General features: G+C 36.3%; 1 protein-coding gene across 8 annotated transcripts in view; it reads right to left on the bottom strand.

The window, feature by feature from the left end:
- The window catches only part of PROM1 (prominin 1), a 61,191-nt gene that overhangs the window by 1,673 nt on the left and 35,753 nt on the right, over positions 1 to 23,765 (bottom strand). For 2 of the 8 annotated variants that reach the window (XR_008484005.1, XR_008484007.1), the window contains 21 exons: positions 23,274 to 23,337; positions 20,898 to 20,987; positions 19,346 to 19,563; positions 18,834 to 18,908; positions 17,598 to 17,661; positions 15,713 to 15,872; positions 13,592 to 13,744; positions 12,663 to 12,786; positions 12,154 to 12,257; positions 11,648 to 11,732; positions 10,683 to 10,829; positions 10,342 to 10,413; positions 7,990 to 8,082; positions 7,252 to 7,269; positions 6,861 to 6,914; positions 5,361 to 5,441; positions 5,204 to 5,272; positions 4,566 to 4,658; positions 3,277 to 3,392; positions 2,118 to 2,850; positions 28 to 67 (listed from right to left, as the gene is read on the bottom strand). Coding sequence is in view for 4 of the 8 variants with exons in the window: in XM_054290917.1 (XP_054146892.1) it covers positions 49 to 67; positions 2,118 to 2,186; positions 3,277 to 3,392; positions 4,566 to 4,658; positions 5,204 to 5,272; positions 5,361 to 5,441; positions 6,861 to 6,914; positions 7,990 to 8,082; positions 10,342 to 10,413; positions 10,683 to 10,829; positions 11,648 to 11,732; positions 12,154 to 12,257; positions 12,663 to 12,786; positions 13,592 to 13,744; positions 15,713 to 15,872; positions 17,598 to 17,661; positions 18,834 to 18,908; positions 19,346 to 19,563; positions 20,898 to 20,987; positions 23,274 to 23,337 (1,950 nt within the window). In the remaining 4 variants the exon portion in view is untranslated. Of the gene's footprint in view, positions 1 to 26; positions 68 to 2,117; positions 2,851 to 3,276; positions 3,393 to 4,565; positions 4,659 to 5,203; positions 5,273 to 5,360; positions 5,442 to 6,860; positions 6,915 to 7,251; positions 7,270 to 7,989; positions 8,083 to 10,341; positions 10,414 to 10,682; positions 10,830 to 11,647; positions 11,733 to 12,153; positions 12,258 to 12,662; positions 12,787 to 13,591; positions 13,745 to 15,712; positions 15,873 to 17,597; positions 17,662 to 18,833; positions 18,909 to 19,345; positions 19,564 to 20,897; positions 20,988 to 23,273; positions 23,338 to 23,765 lie in introns of those variants that run through there. The other 6 variants (XR_008484008.1, XR_008484006.1, XM_054290894.1 and 3 more) reach the window with 4 other exon arrangements.

Here is a 23,765-nt window from a genome sequence, read left to right as displayed (position 1 = left end):
AGGTCTAGAATTGATTTATTACTTACCCCTCAACATTTCCAGTATGTGCTACCACTGTTCCACAGAGCTACACGAGAAAAAGAAGAAAAAACACATTAAATAAACTCATTATTTTCTTTTGTCCACAAATAGAAAAGAAATACTGTGTCTAACTTGGGTGAGACAAGCTCAGCTGGCCTTAGTCTCAATGCTTTACTCATTTAATCAAGTATTTTTCAATCAAGAGGAAACAGATTCATGGTTTTCTCCACCCGTGTCTCAGGTTATTTTTATTTCATTGTGGAAATAAATACTTGGATTGCCCATTCAACACCCCTCTTTTGTAAATTTAATCCAGCCTCATGTTTTGCTCTCACAAAAATGGTGGCTGCGTTTGAGGTTATTTGTGTCTTTGTGTATAAAAATACCTGTGTGAGACATATATACCTCGTGTAGCTCTTACTTGTACTTAGATATCTTACTGTTATAAAAATATTTGCATTTCTTTTCAGCAAAATTATCCAGCTGATTTTGAAGGATAAAAAAACCCCAAGCCCAACCCTATGGCAGGCACTCCTTAAATCTGCAAGAGTATAGGTGTACAGAGATCTAATCAAAGTAATGTCTTTCAAAGTATATCCAAAAATAATTTGCAGGAAATGAGAAAAATCAAGGATACCATAAAAGCAAAGAGTATGCTGAAATTTGATTTTATTCATATGGGAATGCCACACTGAGAAATTCAAAGCATGTATGCCATAATGAGCAGTTTTTCAAATTACCTCAAATTAGCACATCAGAAGACAGCACTGCATCAAACTGAATCTTTAAATTTTAGCATTTTATCAAAATAAGTCAGGATTGAACTAGTGTATCTTTGTGTAAAAGATCATTTTATGCTAGTAATTTTGAGGTTGTTCAGCAATGCTGAATTAAACTATTTATCAATGACTGAAATATTGTAAGAAAACATGCTATGAACCTCAAGAATTTTAAAAGTCATATTAAAGATTCAAAGATCTGAAAAGGAATTCTAAGGCCTGGGAAATTATTAATTTTCTCTTATGTAAAATATGGAAAGTCCTCAGACATGCCAATGGAGATTTTTTTGGACTTAAACTCCTCATCAGTTAATGTGGGGAGTAAGCACCCTTTAGCTGCAGAGCAGACCATAACAATTGTGATCATAAATATCACTAAAAATATTCTTATATAAAGACTTCCTTCAGAAGGAGATATAGGGAATGCAGATTTGGTCAGTAAATAATTATTGTAAAATACAGTCCCAAATAATAGTAACAGCCATCCTCATTGTCATAATCATCATCAGATGTAACCATGAACTCTTCAAGACCCAAACTCTGAGCTCTCTCTATTCACCTGTTATTTAAAGCATAGTGCTATCTTCTCTACAAGCACTCAACCTATACCTTCAGTAATGAAGATGCAAAGGCAGGCACAGTGAGCTACAGATTTTAATAATAAATTTAAACTGTTCTTAAGCAACTTGCAAATTTTGCAAAACTAAATAAGGAAGTTGTGGGATATAGAGTATTATCCCCCTGGAAACTGAGTCTTACAGCTAGCTCATGTTTTACAGCACAGCAGCTGCAGAGGCAGAAAGTAACTCCAACATCCTCCTTTTTTTGAACATAACCTGAGCTTCTCCTACATTCTAGTCCCACCCATGCACAAACACCCATTTTCTATGCTCATGCTTCCTGCACACCTGGAACACTTGCCTTTTACACAGGAGATCTCTTCTCACCATTTACAAAATAAAACTACTCAGGATGCATTTCCATCCTATCACTTTCATCTGCTATCAGAGCATTTTAATAGGTTTGTCAATTTAGGACCAACCACTGTGCTGACTAAATACCTGATTACATGGATTTTAAGATCAAATTTACCAATTACTTTGTAAAATTGCAGGAAAGTACTTCTATGCCTGGTGTTAAGTAAAGAATATATGAGAAATATACATTATACTGCATTTGCTATAGTGAATAATCATGCAAAAAAACCCCCAGAGAATTAAGAGATTCACTTTAAAGCATGGAGAAAATTGGAAATGTGATTAAAAGAGAAGCTGAAGTAAGGACACATGAAGGCATGCAGTTTCAGACTTGGTTTACCTTGTAAAAACAGGATTGTGTATACCATATAAATGCTCTTTATGATAACCATTATTACCATTTTCCGTACTGCAATAAAATAAATACACCAAGAAAGACCATGTTAACTACAAGATGCACTATGTACAATATGGCTTCTAAGACATGTACATGGATGATGGTACTATATGCAAAGATAAACTGTGTCTTTACAATAGAATATAACTTTTTTCTTTGTAACTTTCAATAGTTATTATATAATTATAATTTTATAGTTTATAGTATTTTCATATTCTCCAAAAATCAATTAATTATTTTTCTATTCTTGTTGAGTTGGAGACTCTAATATAATCTATCAAGTTTGGAGAAACAGAACATGTTACCTCTTTTGAAGTAACAAGTTACATTAAAAATATAAACCCTCCCATATCAATAAAATAATTTCAATAAATATCAGCAAAAGTCTTACATTTTCATGAGTATATTTTTGAAACTAAAAAACACAGAAAAGGAGGAGTAATTAACTAGACTCTAATACGTGAGTAATTTCAGCTGTACATGCCTGTTTTCTGCTCTACTGACTTGTGAATGTGCAATGAAAAACAACCACTGTGAAATGGGAGAAATGCAGTGCACAGGCTAACTGAACAATGAGCAAAACAAGGAGTAGAAAAGAAAACAGTAAAAAACTGACAGGAAAATACGTAAGAATAGTTATCATAAAGTAAAATGCCAAGTCCCTGAGACAGAGGAACTGCAATTGAAAAAGGAAAGACCGGTTAGGAATAACTAAGACAGCAAGAAAGCAAATAATTAATTAAAGGAGACTACAAATCAGGCACAATTCACTTTAACAGGTTACTTAGCAAAGCTAATAACTTGCACATTTGGAGCTTATTTATATAAATGCTGCTCACAAAGCTCTAAAGACCTCATTCTGGCTCATAAGACTCTCAAAGTCAGAGCCAGCACTATCTGCATTCATGGCAAGTCAAGGCTACCAAAGGCCCCCTGCAGGAAGCACTTTGCGGGCACTGACCCAAACCTGCAGCATTACACATGAACATGCAGTTCTAATCTGGGAGCACAGGTTTAACCATTACAGAGCCTTCACACGAAACACTAGAAAAAAACATTTCAATCCATTTGCCATTTCGTTTGTTTTGGAATATATACTTACTCATCATAAACATCCTCTGTATCCATCCTCCGATAGTATTTAGAGAGTTTTACAGCAAAAATTATGGCAGGAATTAGAAACATTGAAGAGCCTCCCAAACCAAACCAGAAGGTATTCTGAAATAAAAGCAATAGAAAAATCAAGGAAAAAAGGTCATGGAGAAAACTAATCTGTAAAGTACCAAACTCCTGCTTGATATTCTAACCATTGTTACCAAAAGAACACAGTAGAAATTAGTTCTTGGAGTTTTTGTCAGGAGTTTCCAGCACTTTTTTAACGTGCTTCATAACTTGCAAACTGTGGCCCTGTTTGTGTAACTGATTTCATTATTATACAGTTGAACTGAGTTATCACCTGCTGTTAAAATGATGATTTTTCAAATTTGATTTGTATTGGCTGGAGGCATTTTTTGACTTCCAAGTGACTCAGCTAAGTTCTATCATCAGGGGAATCATGGTCCATCTCTCACCAGAGGGGTAATGGTTCCTCAAAGGAGAACAGAAGCTCTGTAATGTCTGAACTAATCAATGAGTATAACACAGATTGGGAGGTTTTCATGGTTAAGCATTACCAAAAGTAAGCATTTCACAGTTAAGCATTATCAAGGCCAGAGTGTTTTGGCTTTGGTTGATTACATGTACTATTGGTAGTGGGATTTTAGGATCTGATTAAAGTGCCATAAAGCTAAGTAATAGTTTAGGAGGCATTTTAGGTACCTTCCAGGCACATGGGTCTTACTTTACTTTTAATACATGCTGTCTTCTTTCCAAGTCCTTTTGACAAGAAAAAATAGCCAGTATTTCCCTTCTATCGTGCTACAAGTCTTGCTCAATATCTCCAACATACAGAAATTAATCAAGATCTGTCTGCTACAAGTCTAGTAATAAAAACCTATTCAGGTTTTCTAGATTTCAGGAAAGATACCTGAAAAAGTTTTTCCTTGGTATTTTCTACTTACTTCCTGCCCACACCTCACCTTTGTAAGTTAGCAACATTTCCAAATGAAGCTTCATGTCTTTATGCTTTTCCATTTTCCATTTCAATGTGTTTCAGAGTCAGTTAATTTTACAGAATTCTTGCTAATAGAAGGTTAAGTTTACTGAAAATCCAGAAAGTCCAAAGCTTTGTGGACTTTGGACTTGATCCAGATCAGAACACTGTCCTTGCATAACTTTTTGTGTGATAATTTATTATCTTCAGAATAATCGAGCCAGAATAATTAAACACAGATGTATGTTGAAAGAGGTTTCCCTTGATGCCCAAATTCTGAGTAAAAAAATGTTTCTTACCACAGAATCAGCTATATAGCTGCATAAAAAAATATCTACTGCTGTATCTATCACATTGGCAATAGGCTTGCATGCTGCTACTTCCATTGAGATCTGAAAAAAATTAAATTACAGTTTTAAGTACCTAACAGAATAAAATAATAATCTCTAAACTTTCTCAAGTTACAGTTTACTAAATTATTATGTCTTACTCTATCCAAATTCAAAATAAATAACAGTAGGATATGCTATCAACTGAAAGTCTTTTAAACATCAGCTTACTTTCTCAAAGGCTGCAGCTGAAGAGAGAAATATAAAACAAGATGCTAACGACATCAATTTGAACTATGCAGGGTCAGGTTGAGTGAAGTACTGGCAAAAATGGCAGATTTCAGGCTAGCCCTGAAAATGATACTGTTAAATTTGCACTTCATTCCAACCAACATAACTCATCATTTCATTCTGTAAATGCAACAAAACTATAGGAGACTGATTTTCCCACTCACAGTAAGAACAAATGTATTAAAACCTGAAACAAATAAAACACGCTATCAAAATAACATTATTATTATTATAATTATTACTGATTTTATTACTAATACTATTTAGCTTTCTTATATTAAAACACAGCTTCTCTCAATAAAGTAAACGTGCCTTACCGACTCCTTGACCCACTCAGTGTACTGCTCAAAGTAGCCAATTATGGTATCCATGTACTTTTTTGTCTCCTAGGATAAGATCAAAAAGAATAAAAGCAAATTAACCTCTAGCTCTGTGACATCATAAATTAATGTACTTTGATCAAATGGAGCTTACCTGGACAATAACTTGAGAAGCATTGTTATTTATGAGATCCTGGGCAGCATTAACAGCACTGATGACATTTTTCACCTTAACCTGGACAGGAAGAGATGGTGTTTAATATAAACAAATCCCCTTCAGGCTGTTGCAATGGCTCTATGGCCACTGCCAGGAACCTACTCTCTTGATAAACCAGTGTCACTATCTTGTCAAAACCTGACAAAAAGTGCAATTACAGACAGAACATGAGCCTGCCTAAGGACTCATGATCATCTCAATATTGTCTCATTGTGAAAAAGGATGAGTCAGTGGTTATGATGTGGCATCTTTTCCTGGAACCTACACAACTAATTTATATATTAGGATAGGTTTTATCTCCCACTCTTCTTCCTTACATCAATGTCTGTATATATATATACAGTACAGACACACAAAGTGCACAGGAAGAAAACAGTGGGCCATGTACCATCACAACAACTCTTAATGACTGAAGTAGGACTCTGTACAGCCAGAATATGCCTCCAACTACCTGAAGGACTGAGGTATTTTTTCACACCCCCATAAATTCTCTCACAGAACACACACAAAGGACAGTGTACACAGAGCCTGAACACATAGAGATGTTTCTTAAATATACTTTAGAGTCAAACATCATCCCTTCCTTTTCAACACCTTACATCATGGCTTCTTCCCTCCTGGCCCAGTTTCAAATAACAGATTCTAACAGATACCTAGCTGCTCTGCTGCTGTGGATGGGTGAAAACTGTAATGAGAAGCACTAAGGTAGGTATGGCCCATAAAGCTGCTGAGACTATGACTGTGCTGCTAGGGTGGCTGTGTCCTTGCTACCAGAGCCAAGGCAGGCTGGTGGCTGAAAGCTTTCCTTCCAGGAAAGCAATCATCCTGCTGCTCACTCTCTGGTAGAGTGAAGCCAGCTGGTCTCACTGTGGTGCAGGCACTACTGAGAGGGGAAATGTGAGCTGCCCTGGAAAAGCCTCTCTGCAGATCCAGCATCCCAGAGCAAGGCTGATGGTGCAGAAGCAGGAACACAACGAGTAAAACCTAAAGAAACAGATTCCAGTGGGAGCTGGGCATGGAACAAAAGCTGGTTAAGGATGTGAATCACACAGATCTCTTATGTCAGTTGTACATTTGCATTGTGTTTGTGGTTGTTCCCTCCAGGTTTTGCTTTCAAGGATTCTAGAAAAGAAATCCCTACATTCTGAGGAAAATGAGTAACACACTATACAGACTGGCACTGAAGCCTATTTTATCACCTGACAGTTCAGGTTACAATTCATACTCCCAAAACCATCTCAAATTTCCTTTTTTTTTATACTCCTTTACACAGGAGAGAGATCTAAATCCTTATTACTTCCTCAGTGCATTACAATCTCTTGCAATAATGGAACAGCTAGAAATAGAAGAAAACTCTGCTGAAAATATATGCCCTGCATATGTGGCAAAAGGATTTAAAACACAAAAATGTTCCTGTTGCCAGAAAGAAAAGCTTACCATAAGTTCAGATGATGTCCTCTTCAGTAACCTAATGCTCTGATTTAAAGTGCTCTATTGGAAAGGAGGGGAGAAAAAAAACTTCAAGTACTTATTACAGGTAAGAGCCCACCTGTTTTAAGTTTATATTCATGCTTTGATCTTCTACAGATTATTTTGTTATTAGTATTACATATCATATTGTATACAACAGTAACAACAGCTGCATCAAAATTAATACATTGTGGGTTTAATCTTTGAATCAGTACTTCACCAACAGCAGTGATTTAACTAAAGTTAGATGCTATAATAAATTAAGTAAGACTGAAGGGAGGATGGAACAGTTAAAACTCAGACCCAAATGTTCAGAGAATTCTATACTGTGCAATTTCTGAAGGGAAAGAGCACTTACCCTAGCTTTAACATATTTCTTGACAGTCAGTTTTGTAAAAGAAAAAAGAGATGAGAATAATTAGGAGTTAATTAGGAAAGAACAGCATAGAATCAGAGTGGACCAGAAGACCTAGTATTTTTCTGCAAGTGATACAGACACACAATATCAGATGCTAGGATAAACTAAAAGTCTTCATGATGTGTGGAGGAAAAAGCAACACCTAATATGCAGCAGAGTCGCAGCTTGTCACTACACAAGACTCTGTCAAAATCAGGCAGATGCAGCTCGTTTGCATCTTTCACAGCATCAATAAAAAAACTTTGGCTCTACATACTACTCCAGGAGTCTCCAATTCCAATACTGTTAGGTGATTGCTAACTCCAAGAAATAGTGTCAAAGTGATAATAGCTTTTATTACTGAAGACCACTGACAAGCAAAAAAAGAAAATGAGTGGTTATGGGGGCTTTAGGGTTAAGAGTTTTGTAAGGTTCTCCCCTGCTTCTTCTTCTATTCATATATAATCACAAATAGCTATAGAAAAAAAATGGGGAAAAGGCCATTAATTTAGGCAGCATTATAAAACAGCAGCATTTTTAAGTAAAAAAACTTACTAACTTATTAAACATATACTTCAGACAGATTACTTTTCATTGACACAACCTGTGCTTATAGAAGTCCAGCTTCCTAACCTCTTGAAGATATTTAGAGATTTGCATTTTCTACAAGAATGTTCCAGTATTGCTTTAATGTTTTACCATAGCTTGCTCCAGTGGAACAACTTGCTGGTTATGAATCATTCGAATGTTGTTTGCGTGTCCTTTTAAGGCGTTTTCCAGGGCTCCTTTTGGCTGCAAAAAATGCAATTATGCACTATTGTTCAATAACCTCAAAGCTTTCCAGCAAAGCAAAAAACAATGAAAGTTACACATCCACCCCAGAACAGCTCATGCTAAAAATGGGGTATGACAAAGTAAATTCCTCAACACAAGAAGGGGTGAAAAAAAAATCACTGTATTAATAATTCAAACCTCAGCAACCAAACCCAAATATACTACCCTGCTTATCTGGCTATAACATTATCAGGACAGATTTAACTGAAGAGAATTTTCACATCATGCACTAAGTAATTTTAAATACAGAAGAGTGAGCACATCTCCCTTGAACTCACCAGAAACTTGACTGCAAGAACCCTGCAGCACTGCACCCCAGCTGGGACAAGCATCTCCCAGTCATGGCTACTTGCTTTTGTTTTGGAAATGTGGACATCACCCTGAGGCACCCTCTGCTTTGTGAGGGGCACAGATTTCTAAGTATTGTCAGCCAGTCACTTGGAAAGGCACCTGTGAAGAGTATTTCCTGTTTTTGTGGCTCCCACCTTTCAGCCAGAAATTGTGAGTTTCTGCTCTGATTTTCAAGTCCAAATGCTTGTCTGGAGCTCATGCCCATTGCAAAATACTATAAAATTTGGTTTTACTCTTAGATAAAAAATTATTTTCCATTTCCTTTTCGTGGCAAAATCATTTGGTTCCCTGCATACACAGTGAATACACACTGCTAACTCCATTTTGGATGTGACATAATGGCAGACCTCAGTGCTCAGAGATGTGTTTGCTTCCTGTGAAGTGTTCATGTGAGCATTCAGCTGGGTCACTGAGCAGCTTCAGGATGCTTCATCTCCTGAACTGAGTGAATTCCTTTACCTAACACCACATGTTGGTTGTATTGCTTCCTCCTCCATACCCTGACCCCTTGGCTTGATCCAGGTTTTATACAATTTGCTACCTTCAGTCTAAAATGCTACATTCAGTTTTGTGTCAGGTGCCAAAAGATGCAAACTAGACACTCAAAATTAATTAATTCCTTAAGTTTTTAGGGTTTTTTTTAATTGGTTCTAAGAGCTATCACTAGTAAAAAACCGAGATCATAAAATATCATTGGAAATCAGTACCATTTTTTAAAGTAATCTAACATTGTATTATTGGGGTTTTGGCCTCTTTTTAAAAGACATCTCACAGATTACACAAGATAGCAGCTAAAGGAAGAAATAAAAACATCCACTGTAACAGTGAACACATTTACTTATTTACACAATTCTTTCTTTTATATGAAGAAATTACTCTGTCTGATCTATTCTTAAGTCTGATTCTTCCTTAAGAGTCTTCTACAAAAAGCAGTGAAAGCAACCTTCCAGCACAATGCACTTTCCTTTATGGAACTATGCTTGAAGAACCCCAGCTCTCACTCAAACCCAGAGCTGTCTAACCTTGACATGAGTGCATGAGTGGCAGGAAAACCCTTCACCCAACAAAAAAACAGCAACAAGCATGACTGAATGATGCAAGACATAGAGCAAACACAGCAGGAGCCTCCTCCTTGAGGGGGGATGGGTATCTGATATATTCCCAACAAGGTGGTCTCACTCTGATCATCCCTCAGTGATCCAAGCAATTGCACATGTGCAACATAACTCTTCCTTCTGCACTGCAGTGCAGGAAATCTGTCTTGGGCTCATCCAAACCATGACCCTCATTCTGAAAAGTGAGTATGACCTGACCTGGACATGCACAACAAACAAATCAACTGAACAATCATTGCCAACACAGATCTGGGCCACCTGCAGATTCATTGGTGGGCAATGTTGCAGCAATACCCTCTGACCATTGTCCTGCATTCAAAAAGCCCTTCAGATAAGAGTTTCTTTTGTGCATTTTCCCTCCACAATGGAGCTCCAGTTCTCATTACAGTCCTTACAAGCTGCCACAGTATTAATTTTGCATCTAACTGATTTTTTTTTCCAACTGGGACCCTAAAATGTAATAGGAAATACTGAAATGGAGCATTCCCCTCACTGCCCAAGCAAAGAGTGGAATTTAAGAAAATACATTTTCAAAGCATAAAAGAATACACAAAAATCAATAATTAGCAACATTTAAAATACAGGTCCTGCTGTTCTTCAATATTTTTCCATACATGATATTGCAGCACGTGAGTAAATATTTGAAGTACAGAAATTCTCCCACATAAAGTCTACCTTGCTATGTATTTATACTCATAAGATATATAAATGATATATTTTATGTATTATTATATTGTTGAATTGGACTTACCAGCTGATCTGCTCTTGCTTCTAAATCATTAGCAAATGAGAGAAGATCAACCTTGGTAACACTTTTATTGATCTGAAACAAGATGTGAGCAGTAAGAAAAGGAGTATGGTGTTATTTTACTTACAGACAGTTTGCACTTAACTATATCACCTACTCTTGTCTACTCTCTAATTTTTTATTTATTAACTTGAACTTCTTAAGTGCTTTTTTCCCCAGCTTGTATGAACCCTCAAAACATAGTGTTTGACACATAAGTAGATTTTGCTGTTTTGTCCATTGGTAAACAAACATTTTATTATATGTTTTGTCCCAGTCATGTCTGTAGTTGAATACAGTCTCACCTCTGTCAAATATGCTGAAAAGTCTATCCCATCTATTCCTGAAGAGCTGAAATTCAGAAGATTCTCCTTCCCAATTTCATCCAGCAGAATGATTTTACTGAGGTTTATCTGAATATGTTCAATTTTAAGAGCTACATCTTCTGTATACTGAGAAAGAAACAAAAGAAAGTATAAAAGTAGTTTGCAACCAGAACACATTTTCTATAGCCCCCGCCCAAAGCATCCTGTGCTTTTGCTGACTCCTCATTTCCATGAAGAAGCACACATTGATTTTTTTGCTCACATCAGTTTAATTCAATGAATTTGAAAAGAATCCACCAGGCCAAGTTCTAACCTGCCTTTGTCTCTTTCATATCAACAGATTACTTGCCTTCTATTCTGCTTTAACTAACATCCCTCCAGGAAATGTTATCCTTTAAGAATGTCAAGTTGTACCCCTGGCCCTCAGCAAGGAAACCTAGAGAAGTCAGTATCTCAGCTGTGGCCAGGACAGACACAGGACTGGATGAGACTTCTCTAAATACTATTTTACCCCAACTACTTCCAACCAAACCAGAGTAATTCTTAGAACCAAGGTATACAATATCCTGGATCAACATAAACCTGACTGGAATCAGAGGATAACACATCCACACAGGTGTCTATATAAAAAGAAAACTGTCACTGAGCACCATAAGCAGTCTTTGGAAGATAGAATCCAACCTTCCACACAAATTTCAAAGTTAAAACAAATGTTATTATCAGCACATAAAAAAGCACATCAGAAAATCTTCCCTGACCCACTGAGACTGGTAATATCTTATTTGTAAATCAACTTCTTCAGATTAGCTTGGGCAGCTCTTCCCTCCCTGTAGGATGTTTTGTATGTAAAACCCAAAATCTCATAAAAAACCCAGACATGCTATGTGGTGTTTCAAGAGCCAACATCCTTCAGAATCATGCACTCATTCAGTTTCTTTACTTACCATACTAATATTTAAAAGCTCATTGATATTAAACAGATATTCTAGGTGAAGGGAAGTATAAATTCCTTTGTTTTCCTTGCAATCACTGAAAGAATACAAATACACAGATCACCTTGAAGACCAAGTATTGACAGAATGATTAACAATGTTTTCTTATTCTAAGAAAATCAATCCTTTAGAAAACAAAATACTGACTATATTTTTTGAAGCTCAGTCAACAGGAGAAGTGATTAACAATTTCTGAAAGATGCAAAGTATTTTATCAATTAGCTTGACTAATATTGTCATACAGTAGTATGTTGACTATCTCTAGTAATTCATACATAGGAACAAATTGGTTTTGCTTAAGAATCACTAGAATCAGAATGTTTCTGGAACATGTGCAATACTTTGATGTGCTCGAAATCCAAAGCACAGAAGGTACCACAAAACCAATATGCATAAATTGAATGAAATAAAAAATAGGTAAATATAACTGAATTAAATCTTAATAATAACTCTAATACCTGTACACTTTTTCAAAAGTCAAGTTAACATTCGGATTTTTAAAGATGATGCCAGCAAGATAGTTTTTCCAGTGCTTATTTAGTAAGTAAGGTGTATCCAAAACCTAGAAGACAAAATTCAGTAATGTTACTATAATTCCAAGTTTCTTTATGTATTTATTCATATGTGGTCTTTTAACCCATCTAAGCTCATCACCCACTAAGGAAAATACAAGCAAAACCAGTGAATTCAAACTCTTTGGAGCATAAAGTGAATATTAAAGCTCCCCATCACCAAGGAACAACTGAATCAGAAAAATCTGTCTCCAAAGGAAGACATGCATGCAGTATTAACACTGCAAAGCAAATTAAACCAAGAAAGGATGAATGTCTCTATTTGGCTTGTAAGGAGGAAGTAAAACCAGATCCAAATTCACTTCAAGTGAATGATATGCCATACAGAACAAAGGACAAGACCTTTGGGACTCATGGGGATTCTAGTAATTGTTTAATAACATGATTAACCTCACCTTGAATAAATTTTTATCTTCAAAGGGCTCACAGACCAATTTTTCTACATTTCCACCTGTGACAAAAGTGAGCACCACTACAATCATCAGCACCCAGGAGAAAAGAAAACTGAATCCAACACCACTGAAAAAAAAGTTGAGTAAGTTTTTGATTTATAAGAACACATTGTGTACACACACATATATATATACACACATACTTGGAGCAACAGTGAAGGTAACAGCAGCTATACAGAAATATGAAAACTGATTGATGGTTAAAATAGTTCTGTTTTCCAAATATGTTCTTGCCCTCTGAAACATCTTAAATGTTTCAGCCCTGTAAAGTCTTCAGCTAAAATGCATTTGAAACCTCACATTAGCATTGGACATGCAAACTGTCTTAAGAATTATATTTAAGGGACAAAATACCATACAATTTTCTTTTTTAAATTCAACTCTCTTGTGCTCTCAAAAAAGTTTTAGACTTTCAGATGCAATCTTCTCCTGCACCCAGCAGAAATGACAGTAAACCACTCCTAGGCACTTTTCAACCTAAAACATCCAGAAATACTCTCAGAAGGTGAAGTATTCCCTGTCTCCTTGCATGACTTTTTTTGAAACTGAAAAAATGTTCCAAGTCTACTAGAAAGTTACGAATTCTCTCATTTTTTCATTTTCCAAAGGGACTTGCACAGAAATTCACTGGCCACAGAACTTGCCTTATAATGGTCAATTCGGAGGTTTTATCCTTCAGCTGTGATCCTCAATGAAAGAAAAACTCCAAATCCCCAAGCCCCCCAATCTAAGTGTGTGAGATCAATATTTATTTCTATTCTCAGCACATACACCTAGGTCACAAACCAAATTTTCATATCTACGTCCTTCAAAAACTCAACCAAACCAATTTTCTACCTTTATTTTCACTTTCCCTGGTAAGTGGAACTTACGCCATAAGAAAGTTTCCTCCAGTGTTGGAGATACAGCCTCTGGTTGTTGGAGAAGCATGTTTATCATACCCACAGGTGCCACACAGCAATCCAAGGTAATAAAAGACCAGAATCAGGACCAACATGCAGCAAAGAATGAGACAACCCAGCCATCTAAGGAATAAAAGATAAATTCTTGGTTTTTTTCACATGAAGAACACACTGAGACTTTCAGGAGACATCATGCAATACTATATTCCCCAGTGCCCCATTTGTGGTTCTGTTTGAGCAACCAGTGCCAGCAAAGATACACATATTTGCTACACTAGCACATATTTTGGGCCAGCACACAGGCACTGGATTGCACTCAGCTGCTACTGAAGGACTGGGGAACACAGAACAAGGTGCTCCCCCAGTAATGCAGGTGAACTGGACTGAAGCGTCAAAGTGCTCCAAGTGGAGCAAACAATTACTCAAAGCAGATGTTCATCAGCAATTTATTCATGAATAAATAGATAAATTTATGAATGTGGACTAGCCATTGGTCATGAAGTACAAAGTTGCTCTTACTGTGAGACTTATTAACAATTTTGCACAGGCTTGTAATTGTAAATAAATATATTTAAGGCTGTAAAAACCTAGGCTTTATGTGTCTGGGCTGGACTGCTTTCAATGTATGGAACAGCTAATGAAACTTGATCAGGAGAAAAATCTTGGATAGGAAATGAGCTTTCATTTTTATCAATTACATCATGTAACAGTTTTGTGTGTCCAGGTATTTGGAGCATATCCATTTATTAAACATTACACATCTATCATTTCTTACTATCCCAATGCCCTCTGCACTTATTTTTCCCTTCTGTCGTCACTTCTTCAGCGTTTATTTTTAAAGTTCCCTTTTCTCTTCCCTGTACTTTTGTAGAGAAAAATCTGTAAAAGAATTATTGCAATGAACATGCACGGACAATAAAAAGAAAAATATAAATGCTGACAGGCATATTTATAAAAGGATACCTATTAAGCACTACAAATAATGCACCTGTAATTAAGAAAGGAATAGACAGAAAGTGATTTGGGCAACTACAGACTTATTGGTGTCATTTGTACTTGAAGAACTGTTAGGTTAGGTTTGACAAACCAGGTTTTTAAGTGCCATACAGATGAGATATATTCTCCTGTAGCAGAATAAAACAGTATATTTGATTAAATGCAATATGAACTTCAATGAAAATATCAATAAATTTGTCAAACTAAGGCTCACTACAAAAACTATCAGATAAGAAATGGGCTAAAGGTAAGATTTTAAGCAAGGTTCTAAAAGTTCAGTTTTCTGTTCACTTTTATTTATCAATGCATTAAAGCCAGCAACACACATTCTGTAGTAGTGAAACCAATTATGGCACAAACACAGAAACAAATATTGATTATAAAGTCAACCAAAGTATCAAATAAACTGTAGGGAGAATTTAATGAGCTTGTGGACAGAGATGAGTAAATCTGGACAAAAACAGATGGTATGAAATGAAAAGTTTTACAAGTCAAAATATGAGGTTACTCAACTGTAAGAAACAAAAAGTCTCAAGAAGGATGTTTTTCTCAAGGTACAATCAATCACAAAGAACAGTGGGACAAGCACAGATGCACGAGGATTTACAAGGTGTGAAGCAGAATCCCTCCTACTCCTGCTCTGCAGTACAAAAGGTGCAGTAACAATGGATTGGCTCCAAGGCCTTTCTGGTCCTCTGCCCTCACAATTCACCAGAGACTCAATGGAAACAAGACCTAGATAAAAGGTCACCCTGGCATTATGAAATAATCAGTTCATTTGGCTGTTGTGTCTTTGACATCCACCTGTATCTATCCTTCCTGAAAAAGACCTGAAGGGCTACAGAGCAGAAATCACCTCTTGCTCTGTGGTGAAACAAGAGGTGGTTATTGATCCAGTTACTGATTATACAATCCAGTTATTGATTAGCTGTGCTTTTTGCTTTTATCAAAATGCCAGTTACAAACAACTGCTTTATACATCTTTCTTTCACTGTGTTCATCATTACCCATTTACTTTCCTTTACAGAACATTATAATGATACAAAGTATTAACAACAGGTAGCACTTCAGTCCTGCCTTACTTCTTGTACATACCTATAAAAATCATACTGCTCCACTAGTGGAAAATAATCTTGAACATATGCCTCACTCTGTGTAAGATGCACCATCAAATCTGCCAAAATCTTCTGAACAGGGAGTGTTCTTGTGAAGGTAGTAATGTTTGAACCAATGGATTCCAGCACACTTTTGATGTCTAAAAGAACAAACATATTTCACTGTTACAGATCCTTAGAGGAAATATACATCCCATGTATGCATTATAAAATGTTATTAAGCCATTTGCCACATGAAACAAGCAAGCCATGAAGACAAGTGTGAGGAAAACACAAGCAGGCAACAAAAGCATCAAGCTTTGAAGTAGCACAACAACATTTCAAAATGCACACTGTATTTTAGCATTCAATTTAATGATTCAAGATGCAGACATTGAGCCAGAGATCTTCCTCCTTCCTCTCATTATAATGAAAGTGTCACTTTTTATCTAGCCAACCTAAATCTTGCTTTTCATGCAATATAGCAAATGTCAACACTGAGCAAGACAATTAGCCACCAAGTTTACAAAGGAGAAGAACAGAATCTATTTAAACTCCATGTCTTGGGAATACAACACTGTGACAGAAATTGGACTGCCTATATTGAGAATCTATACTAGTTATTTTCAATCTTATTAAAAGAGATTACTTAAATGAACTCATTCCAATTAGTCAGCAACACTCCTGAGGTAACAATCCATTAAGCTATTTTCCCCTTAGATTATGACCTAAAATGCTGCCTTCTACTTACAGTTTAGATAGATACTACTTAGATATACAAAGACATGATTAATTCACTTATTATTCATATTGTCTCTGTGTAAAATGCAGTTCCTCTATGCTGTTCCCTTCCTTCAACTGGAAACATACTTGAAAAAAGCAGGATGTATAACTACAGGTTGTAATTTTGTGGTAGGCAATACTTCCTTCTTTCTCAAAACACAACTGGACAAGCCTTTGTCTGTTTGATGATTACTCCTCAAATTCAACCATGTAATAAATCACAGTTGTTTTAGAAGTTTACAGATAAATGCAAATTGTAACTCAAATGCAGTTTTTATACAAACAAAGCCCCAACAATTTATAAATAGATAAATTATGATGTTTTGTCTGTGTTTACACATCTCAGATATGGAAAATGAGTAAGGCTGCCCTAGATTTCCTAATGAAAATTATAATATCAGTTTTAGAAAACTGGCTCATTACAGGCAAGTTCACACAGTACACCATGCTTGTAGGTATACTGTGCTACATTTTGCCCAGAGGGGGAAGAAAAAAAAAACAAACCAGAACAACTTACAAGGAACAGCTGTTTATATATAATGCAGAACAGGTCCACAATGCAAGAATAAAAATTAGAACAGATTAGTAAACATATGCTATACTACCATACAGGTACAGGCAAAGAGCAAAAAGTGTGAAGCCTAAGTAACAAAACAACTGAGACACCATTTCAGTTATCCTAAAGGTGTATTTGACTTTCACTTCACCATCTACCACATTTTAATTCAGCAGCAGGAGGGGGTCAGCTTTCCTAACATCACACTCCTAAGTATGTCACAAACACAGTGGTCAAAGAAAATTAGTTTTTCAACCAAATAAAGCATCAATGTGAAGTGAGGATCACAAGATTTCTCATTACTTGAGCAGTAAAAAGCCTAACAGATGAAACGCCTCAATAAAATACCACATGGTCTATTTTTAGATTTAATTTAGAGTTCTCATCATGACAAAAGTGCTTTCTATGTTTTTTTCCTCTGGCACCAAATTTTAAAAAATTGTAAAATTTCACATTTTCATTTTTAATGATATTTAGCCCAAAAAATATATTACCAATAAAAGAAAATAAAAACATTAGGCAAAGTGAAAAGATAGTTTGTTCTCACCTGATAAAATGTTCCTGGTTTGATTCACTACCAAGTCTGGAGTATCATTAAATGCTGCATAACCCTAAGAAAAACACATTAAAAATTATGGCATGTTTCTCCTGTCAAATTGTTGGCAGGTTTTTTTCCTTTTATTTAAGGATCAAAAGTACACACATACTAAAATGTACATGGTAATACTAACAAAAACATGGTTTTATCACTGCATATTAGAAAAGGTAAAAGCAAAACTCTAAATATTTTTCAGCTATAGTTTGGTCTCCAGAATATTCCTTGGGGGAAAAAAAAATTCTATATTTAAATACACATGAATCAGTCACAGATCTCAAACTTTGCTGCCTGTCAGATCTTACAGCTCATCTAAAAGCCAAAAACACACATATGAAGATTCACAAAGTGAAAGGAGTTACTCTGCACCAGCCTAACACCTCCTGTTTCCAAGTCCATGCCTTCCAAACACGAAATTCGTATTACAAACAATGAAATCCAACTGCCTCTAAAGAGATTGCAATGCCTTCTTCAGTGAGAAGGGGAAAGAAGGGGTCCACACTGTGGGGACCAAGCTCAGCAGCTCACTTGTCAGGAAGGACAAACCATTGCAGTGGACACAGGAAGCCTTACACCCTGTAAGCCTGATCATGCAGAAGCAGGAAGGGGCCTCAACCCCTACACACAGCCTTTGGTTCCAGAAATGCCTTCTACTCCTAGCACATGTTTTCTGATTCCTATATTTTTCAACCTCTCAAACTAAGCCATTCTTTTCCTAGGTGAAAATAATGGGTTTTTTGTGTAAAGTTTTGCAAAATTACTAATAGCCATTACACTTGGTTCATTGCACCAGATGTATGCACATAAAGAATTTGAAATAAATATTTCAAGATAGCTGGAAAACAGTAAGACTAATTCAGAGACCATGGATTTTTTTATATCTTTAGTTTGAACCAAAAAGTAGAGAGCATGCTACTGGATCCACACTTGTGTCTTTTCATTTTTTAAGGACTGTTCTTTCAAGCAGACAACTTGTGAAACATTTTAGATTTGTATTATCCTGGAGATACAAAGCACTGCATTCATACTTTCACGTGTTAAATCCTGGCCAAACAATGAGAGATATTCAACCATGAAGCAGGTTGAGGTGGCAACAAAAGAATTCTGCTTGAGACACCAAGGGGAGTCAAGTGATACACATATCCCAGTTTATTCATTAAGAGTTTAAAAATCTGTCAAGAAGCATACCTTTTGAACCAGACTAGACAGGTCTATTTTAAGGACATCATTGATCTTTGCAAGCTGCGAGCTCACACCTGGCAACTGGGAAGGAAAAACATGCCTGAGTCACACAGAAGTAGCAGTTTTGCAAATTCAGTAAATATTTCAAAGTTAGGAGAGAGGGTAAAGAAACTAAAGTGATCTTTAGGAGAATCTTCCTAAACACTTGTGAAACCTTTGCTGTACAAAAGCAAAGCTTAACCCTCAGCATTTCTGGGAGGGCAGATTATTTCACTGCCCAGAGCAGCACTTTAACACAGCTGCTTGACACACATTTTATCCTTTTCCACACAGAAGATTAAAAGAGTGACTGGAATTACCTAGAAACACAGAAAAATGGAAGGTCACTTATCTCACAAGTGACAGCACACACCAAGCCACTGAATGGCAGACATACTACTGGGCTTATTCAATGTCAGACACACTACTGGGCTTATTCTCACTTTGAGAGTCTGAAAAATATTATTAAAAGATCTTACCCCACTAAAATTGGCATTGATGTTCAGCTGAGCTAATGAATTCCTGATGATGTTGCAGGTTGAGGCAGCCTGAGCCGCATTGCATGCAGAGTCATTGAGGGTGTTGCTCAGGTGCATTTTAACATCTGTCAGGTTTGCATGAAGTCTCTCTGTTCCCTCCTGCAAAACCTCTACAGAGACACTCACATTTTCTAGTGCTTCCTTTGTTTCTCTGATGGCTGCAAGGATGTGAATTTAAAAAAAAAAACAACTTTTGTTAGAAAGCAGCCTATAGGTACAGACATGAAGAGAAAGTGTACATGCATAAATCATAGGATCATCTTAAAAATACTGATTTAATTACTGCCTCCTTCCCAGAAAACATCCTAGCACAGAAAATTCTAGCACAGAACATGTACTTCTTGCATATAAAAATATATCACTTATGCTTTTCTACACAGAGCAAGTAATGTGCTCAGGTTACTTTTATTGGTATTTCATCCACTTCCCTCTTTTCTACTGTTTCCCTACCTCTCCCTTCTCAGTGGATTTAGTAAAGAACTTTAACACTTGGTCACTAGAAACTAAAAGCTCATATCAATCAAATTGTATTCTCAGTATTTTCCTTACAGTGCAACTCACAAATCATATGGCAGCAAGATGAAAGGTAAGGAGATCATGTTGCATCAGCCAAGCATTAGTGAGTGTTCCACACTGCCTGGCTTTAGATTCCATCCCAATCACACCAACCAAAAGAAAATCAAAATAATCCCAAACACTGAGCAGGTGTTCGGTAAACAAAAAACCACACAGACACAACTAAGAATACACAAAGTTACAAAAACAAAGTGCACTTCACACCACACAAGGTTTTATTGTGCTTTTTACCTTTGATAGCCCTTTCCACTTTGACTTCAAGAAAAATAAGAGAAATAAAGCAAAAGAAAAGGAGAATGATGACAAGTGAATGAGAGAGAATTCATGGGTTAAAAAAAAACCAACCAAAACGAAAGTGACTCAAGTCCATAGATGCCTTCCCTTTGCTTTGTAAGCTGCATCTGACTGATGAAAAAAGAAGCCTTAAGTGGAAAAATAATAAAGGAATATTTTCTCTAAAAAAAGAAAGAACTAAGAATGAGCAATGCCAAACTCAAAGATATAATGAAGAAATGCTGGCTAACACTCTCATAATAATCTTGCAGTGTACAGGAAAAATCCCTGACTAATCTGAAAATACTTATGGCTATAATAATAATGCAACTCTAAAAGGACAGTTTTCCTAGTTTCCTTTATATTCAACAGAAAGGGACAGCAACTTGGAGCAGGAAATTCAGATTTCATCCCTATTCAATGACTGCCAAAACTAAGTATCAACAATAGCACATAAATTTTCATTTAAATTTTAAATGTATTTATCAATCTTAAGATGTGTGAAATCCTCTGTTTAAAAGAAACATCCAGGCATGTAGAAGAATGGTAAGTTGACTCATGGTACTGCACAAAGCTATCCCATGCTGTGTCTGTTTTACCATGGCAACAGAATATTATTATACAACAACATGTACATCTTTACCTCCTGCCATTGTCAGAGCTGCATCAAGTGCAGGACGCACTTCTTTCCCCAGCTGTTCTTGAACTCTGCTTCCAAGCACAGGTCCAACATCTGTAATATGGAGAGATAAAAATAACCAACACATCATACACCAGCTCAATTTCAACTGTCTCTTAAACTACCTGCTATCAGACTCTTTACTTAGCAAATACATGTGTGTGTATATATATATGCTTATATATATGTACAATTTCATTCATATATACATACACATATAAATAAATATAAACAAATTATTGAAATTTTTCTAAAGCCTGACAGTCAGAACTTAAGTGACAGAAGGTAATGCAGAGACACAGTTCTGCTTTAGCTAGCTATAGTTTATACATGAAAGAAGTAAATCAAAATATGGTGGAAAATATTCATGAACACTTGATCACATGGGTAAAGGCACATAAATTTCAACAAATTCCACAATGTGTATTTCACTGCATTTACTACTTTTTTGGGAAGAGGATTTTTTCCACAATTTATCTTCAAGTGGTCCAGCATCTGGACAGGAATTTTGTGGCACAGTCTTTCACTACACACTATGTTGACATATTGCAAGAGAAACTAAGTGGGTTCTCTTCCTTTCCCCTGTTCCTCACGTGTCCAGCAGCATCAAGGTCACCCCCAAGCCAGCCCTGCTGCAATCCCTTAAGCTCATTAAGCCCCTGCACCCTCATGCAGAACATCCAGCACGGACACCACAGCCCCAGCTCCTCCCGCCTCCAGCCCCTCCGGTCTCCCTGCCCACAAACAAATGAACCTTGCTGCAGCAAAGCAACACAGAAACACCGAGCAGAGCTGGGTGAAACATCCTGATGTGACACATCCTTTAGGTAATCACCAGGACCTCTCCATTATCAGATCACGGTAAACTGATTTTTCAGTTGTTTTCCTTTTGATGAGATGGGAACACTGCCTGGTACAGAAGCATCCCTTCCTGTCAGCACTATCATGTCTGGCTTGGGTTGAGAACTTCTACCAAATATTAAACATTTTTCCACATTTCCTTAAGGTAGGCAAACTGAACTCATCTGCAGTTCTCTGGAGATTCCTACTACTGTTGATTCCCTTAGGAAAAAATCCTTCTGTACCCAGGCATCACACACTTAATTCTGATATTTCAAGAAAATAAAAGTTATCTTTATTTGATGATTCTCTCGTCACAGACCCTGTAGGATCTGTTAACTAACATTATAAATTTGTCTTGAGAACAAATAAACATTTAATTTGAAATTTCAGTTAGGAGTGGCTGGGAAGCTTCAAGCTAATACTTGAAATACAAACATCAATTTTTTTATTATTACTGTTATTATCATCATAGACTTAAAGATTACATCTATTTTTTAGACCAGAGTGCTCCTGCTGAGAATTAAGTAGGAAGACTACTTACCTACTGCTACCACTACTTTTACAGGCATATTCAATGTGCAATAAAGCCTCACATAGACAAGATATATTAACCTCAGGGTATGCAAAGCTGGCTGAATTGAAAACTACTTTTTAATACACATTTTAAACCTACACAGAAGCAGAGATTCTGGACATGAGAATCAATTTATTATAAGTGGCACAATGCCACAGCTGCACAGTTTGATCCCAGCAACAATCCCCCAATCCAACAATGAAACCTGTATGCATTTATAAACACCTGGCACACAATGCACCTTGAATTATTGTGTGTACTGATTATGGTCAGCTCTTTCTATTAGGAATTTTGGAAAGTGAATCTTAAATTACAAAAAAATCCCAGTCATTTTTCTGGTTGTTTTTGTTTACTGAGAGCTTGAAATATGATGCCTGATATTGTAACTGTGCTGAAGGGGAAAGTGCAGCAGCTCTAATTCAAATTTTATCTCCTGCTCTTCAACTGCTTGTTCTGAAATGGCAAATACATTAAGCAGCTTTAGAAAGAAGATAAGCTTATAACTCAACTCCTAGCTGAAGAGAGGACAAAGGTAGAACAAGAAAAATAAACAGAGATCTCTCTCACTGGAACTATCACAACTGCTAGTAGCTCTGTTCTTGATATTTGGCTCCAATTTTAAGACCTGAGGACAAATATTCCAAAATATTACAAAACTGAAAAGGAAAATAAAATATTAGCCCGACTTATTGGATAATAATTTAATAAAATACTTTTATTTTGGGAAATACTATGCATTATAGCAGCTCTGAGACATATTATGTGAAAAGGATTTTAGTCTCATTTACCACTGAGAACAGCACTTCTATTTGAAAACTATATTCTCATAAATGAAATTTCACTTTGCACTATGAGCTAATTACATTATCTTATTGAAGCTTTTAAATATACATTGCTAATCCCCTTTAAGTAAAAATACTTACTATTTAGGTCAGACAATGCTTTATCCTTAGTTGTGTTGTACTGGTTCACCAAGTAGTCAATTTGCTGAGAAGAAAATTATTAAAAAACTATTAAAAGAACTGAAAAAAGTAACACTTTTGAATGTGTCAAATAGTCACTCTGAAACAATCAAAATGTGTGCAAACCCCTCCAAACACTGGCCTTCTACTGTTTTCAACTAACCAAGTATTTTACTTGCCTAACAGAACTGCACATAAAGGAAATGTTTGACTGGGACATCTACTTAATTGGAACAGCTCTGTGCTCAATGATTCAGCTCAAAAATATTAACTAGCAGCCACAGTGGCCTTAGGGAGGCTTCAAGTCAGTCAGGCCAAAAAGGTTTTCCATGTCTTCAACTCTGTTACTTGATTTTCTCTGGCAGGAGTTCCTCCTTCATGGAAAGGCATGGCACTGATGTGGTGGCAATTTTGAAACAATTCACCAAGAGAATGGATTTGTGTTTGGGCAGC

Source organism: Melozone crissalis, unplaced genomic scaffold, assembly GCF_028551555.1.
Source record: "Melozone crissalis strain CALT ecotype California unplaced genomic scaffold, PUWL_Pcris_2 ptg000006l_1, whole genome shotgun sequence".
In the NCBI taxonomy this organism is placed as follows: Eukaryota; Metazoa; Chordata; class Aves; order Passeriformes; family Passerellidae; genus Melozone; species Melozone crissalis.
This window is presented reverse-complemented; position numbering and strand designations above follow the sequence as displayed.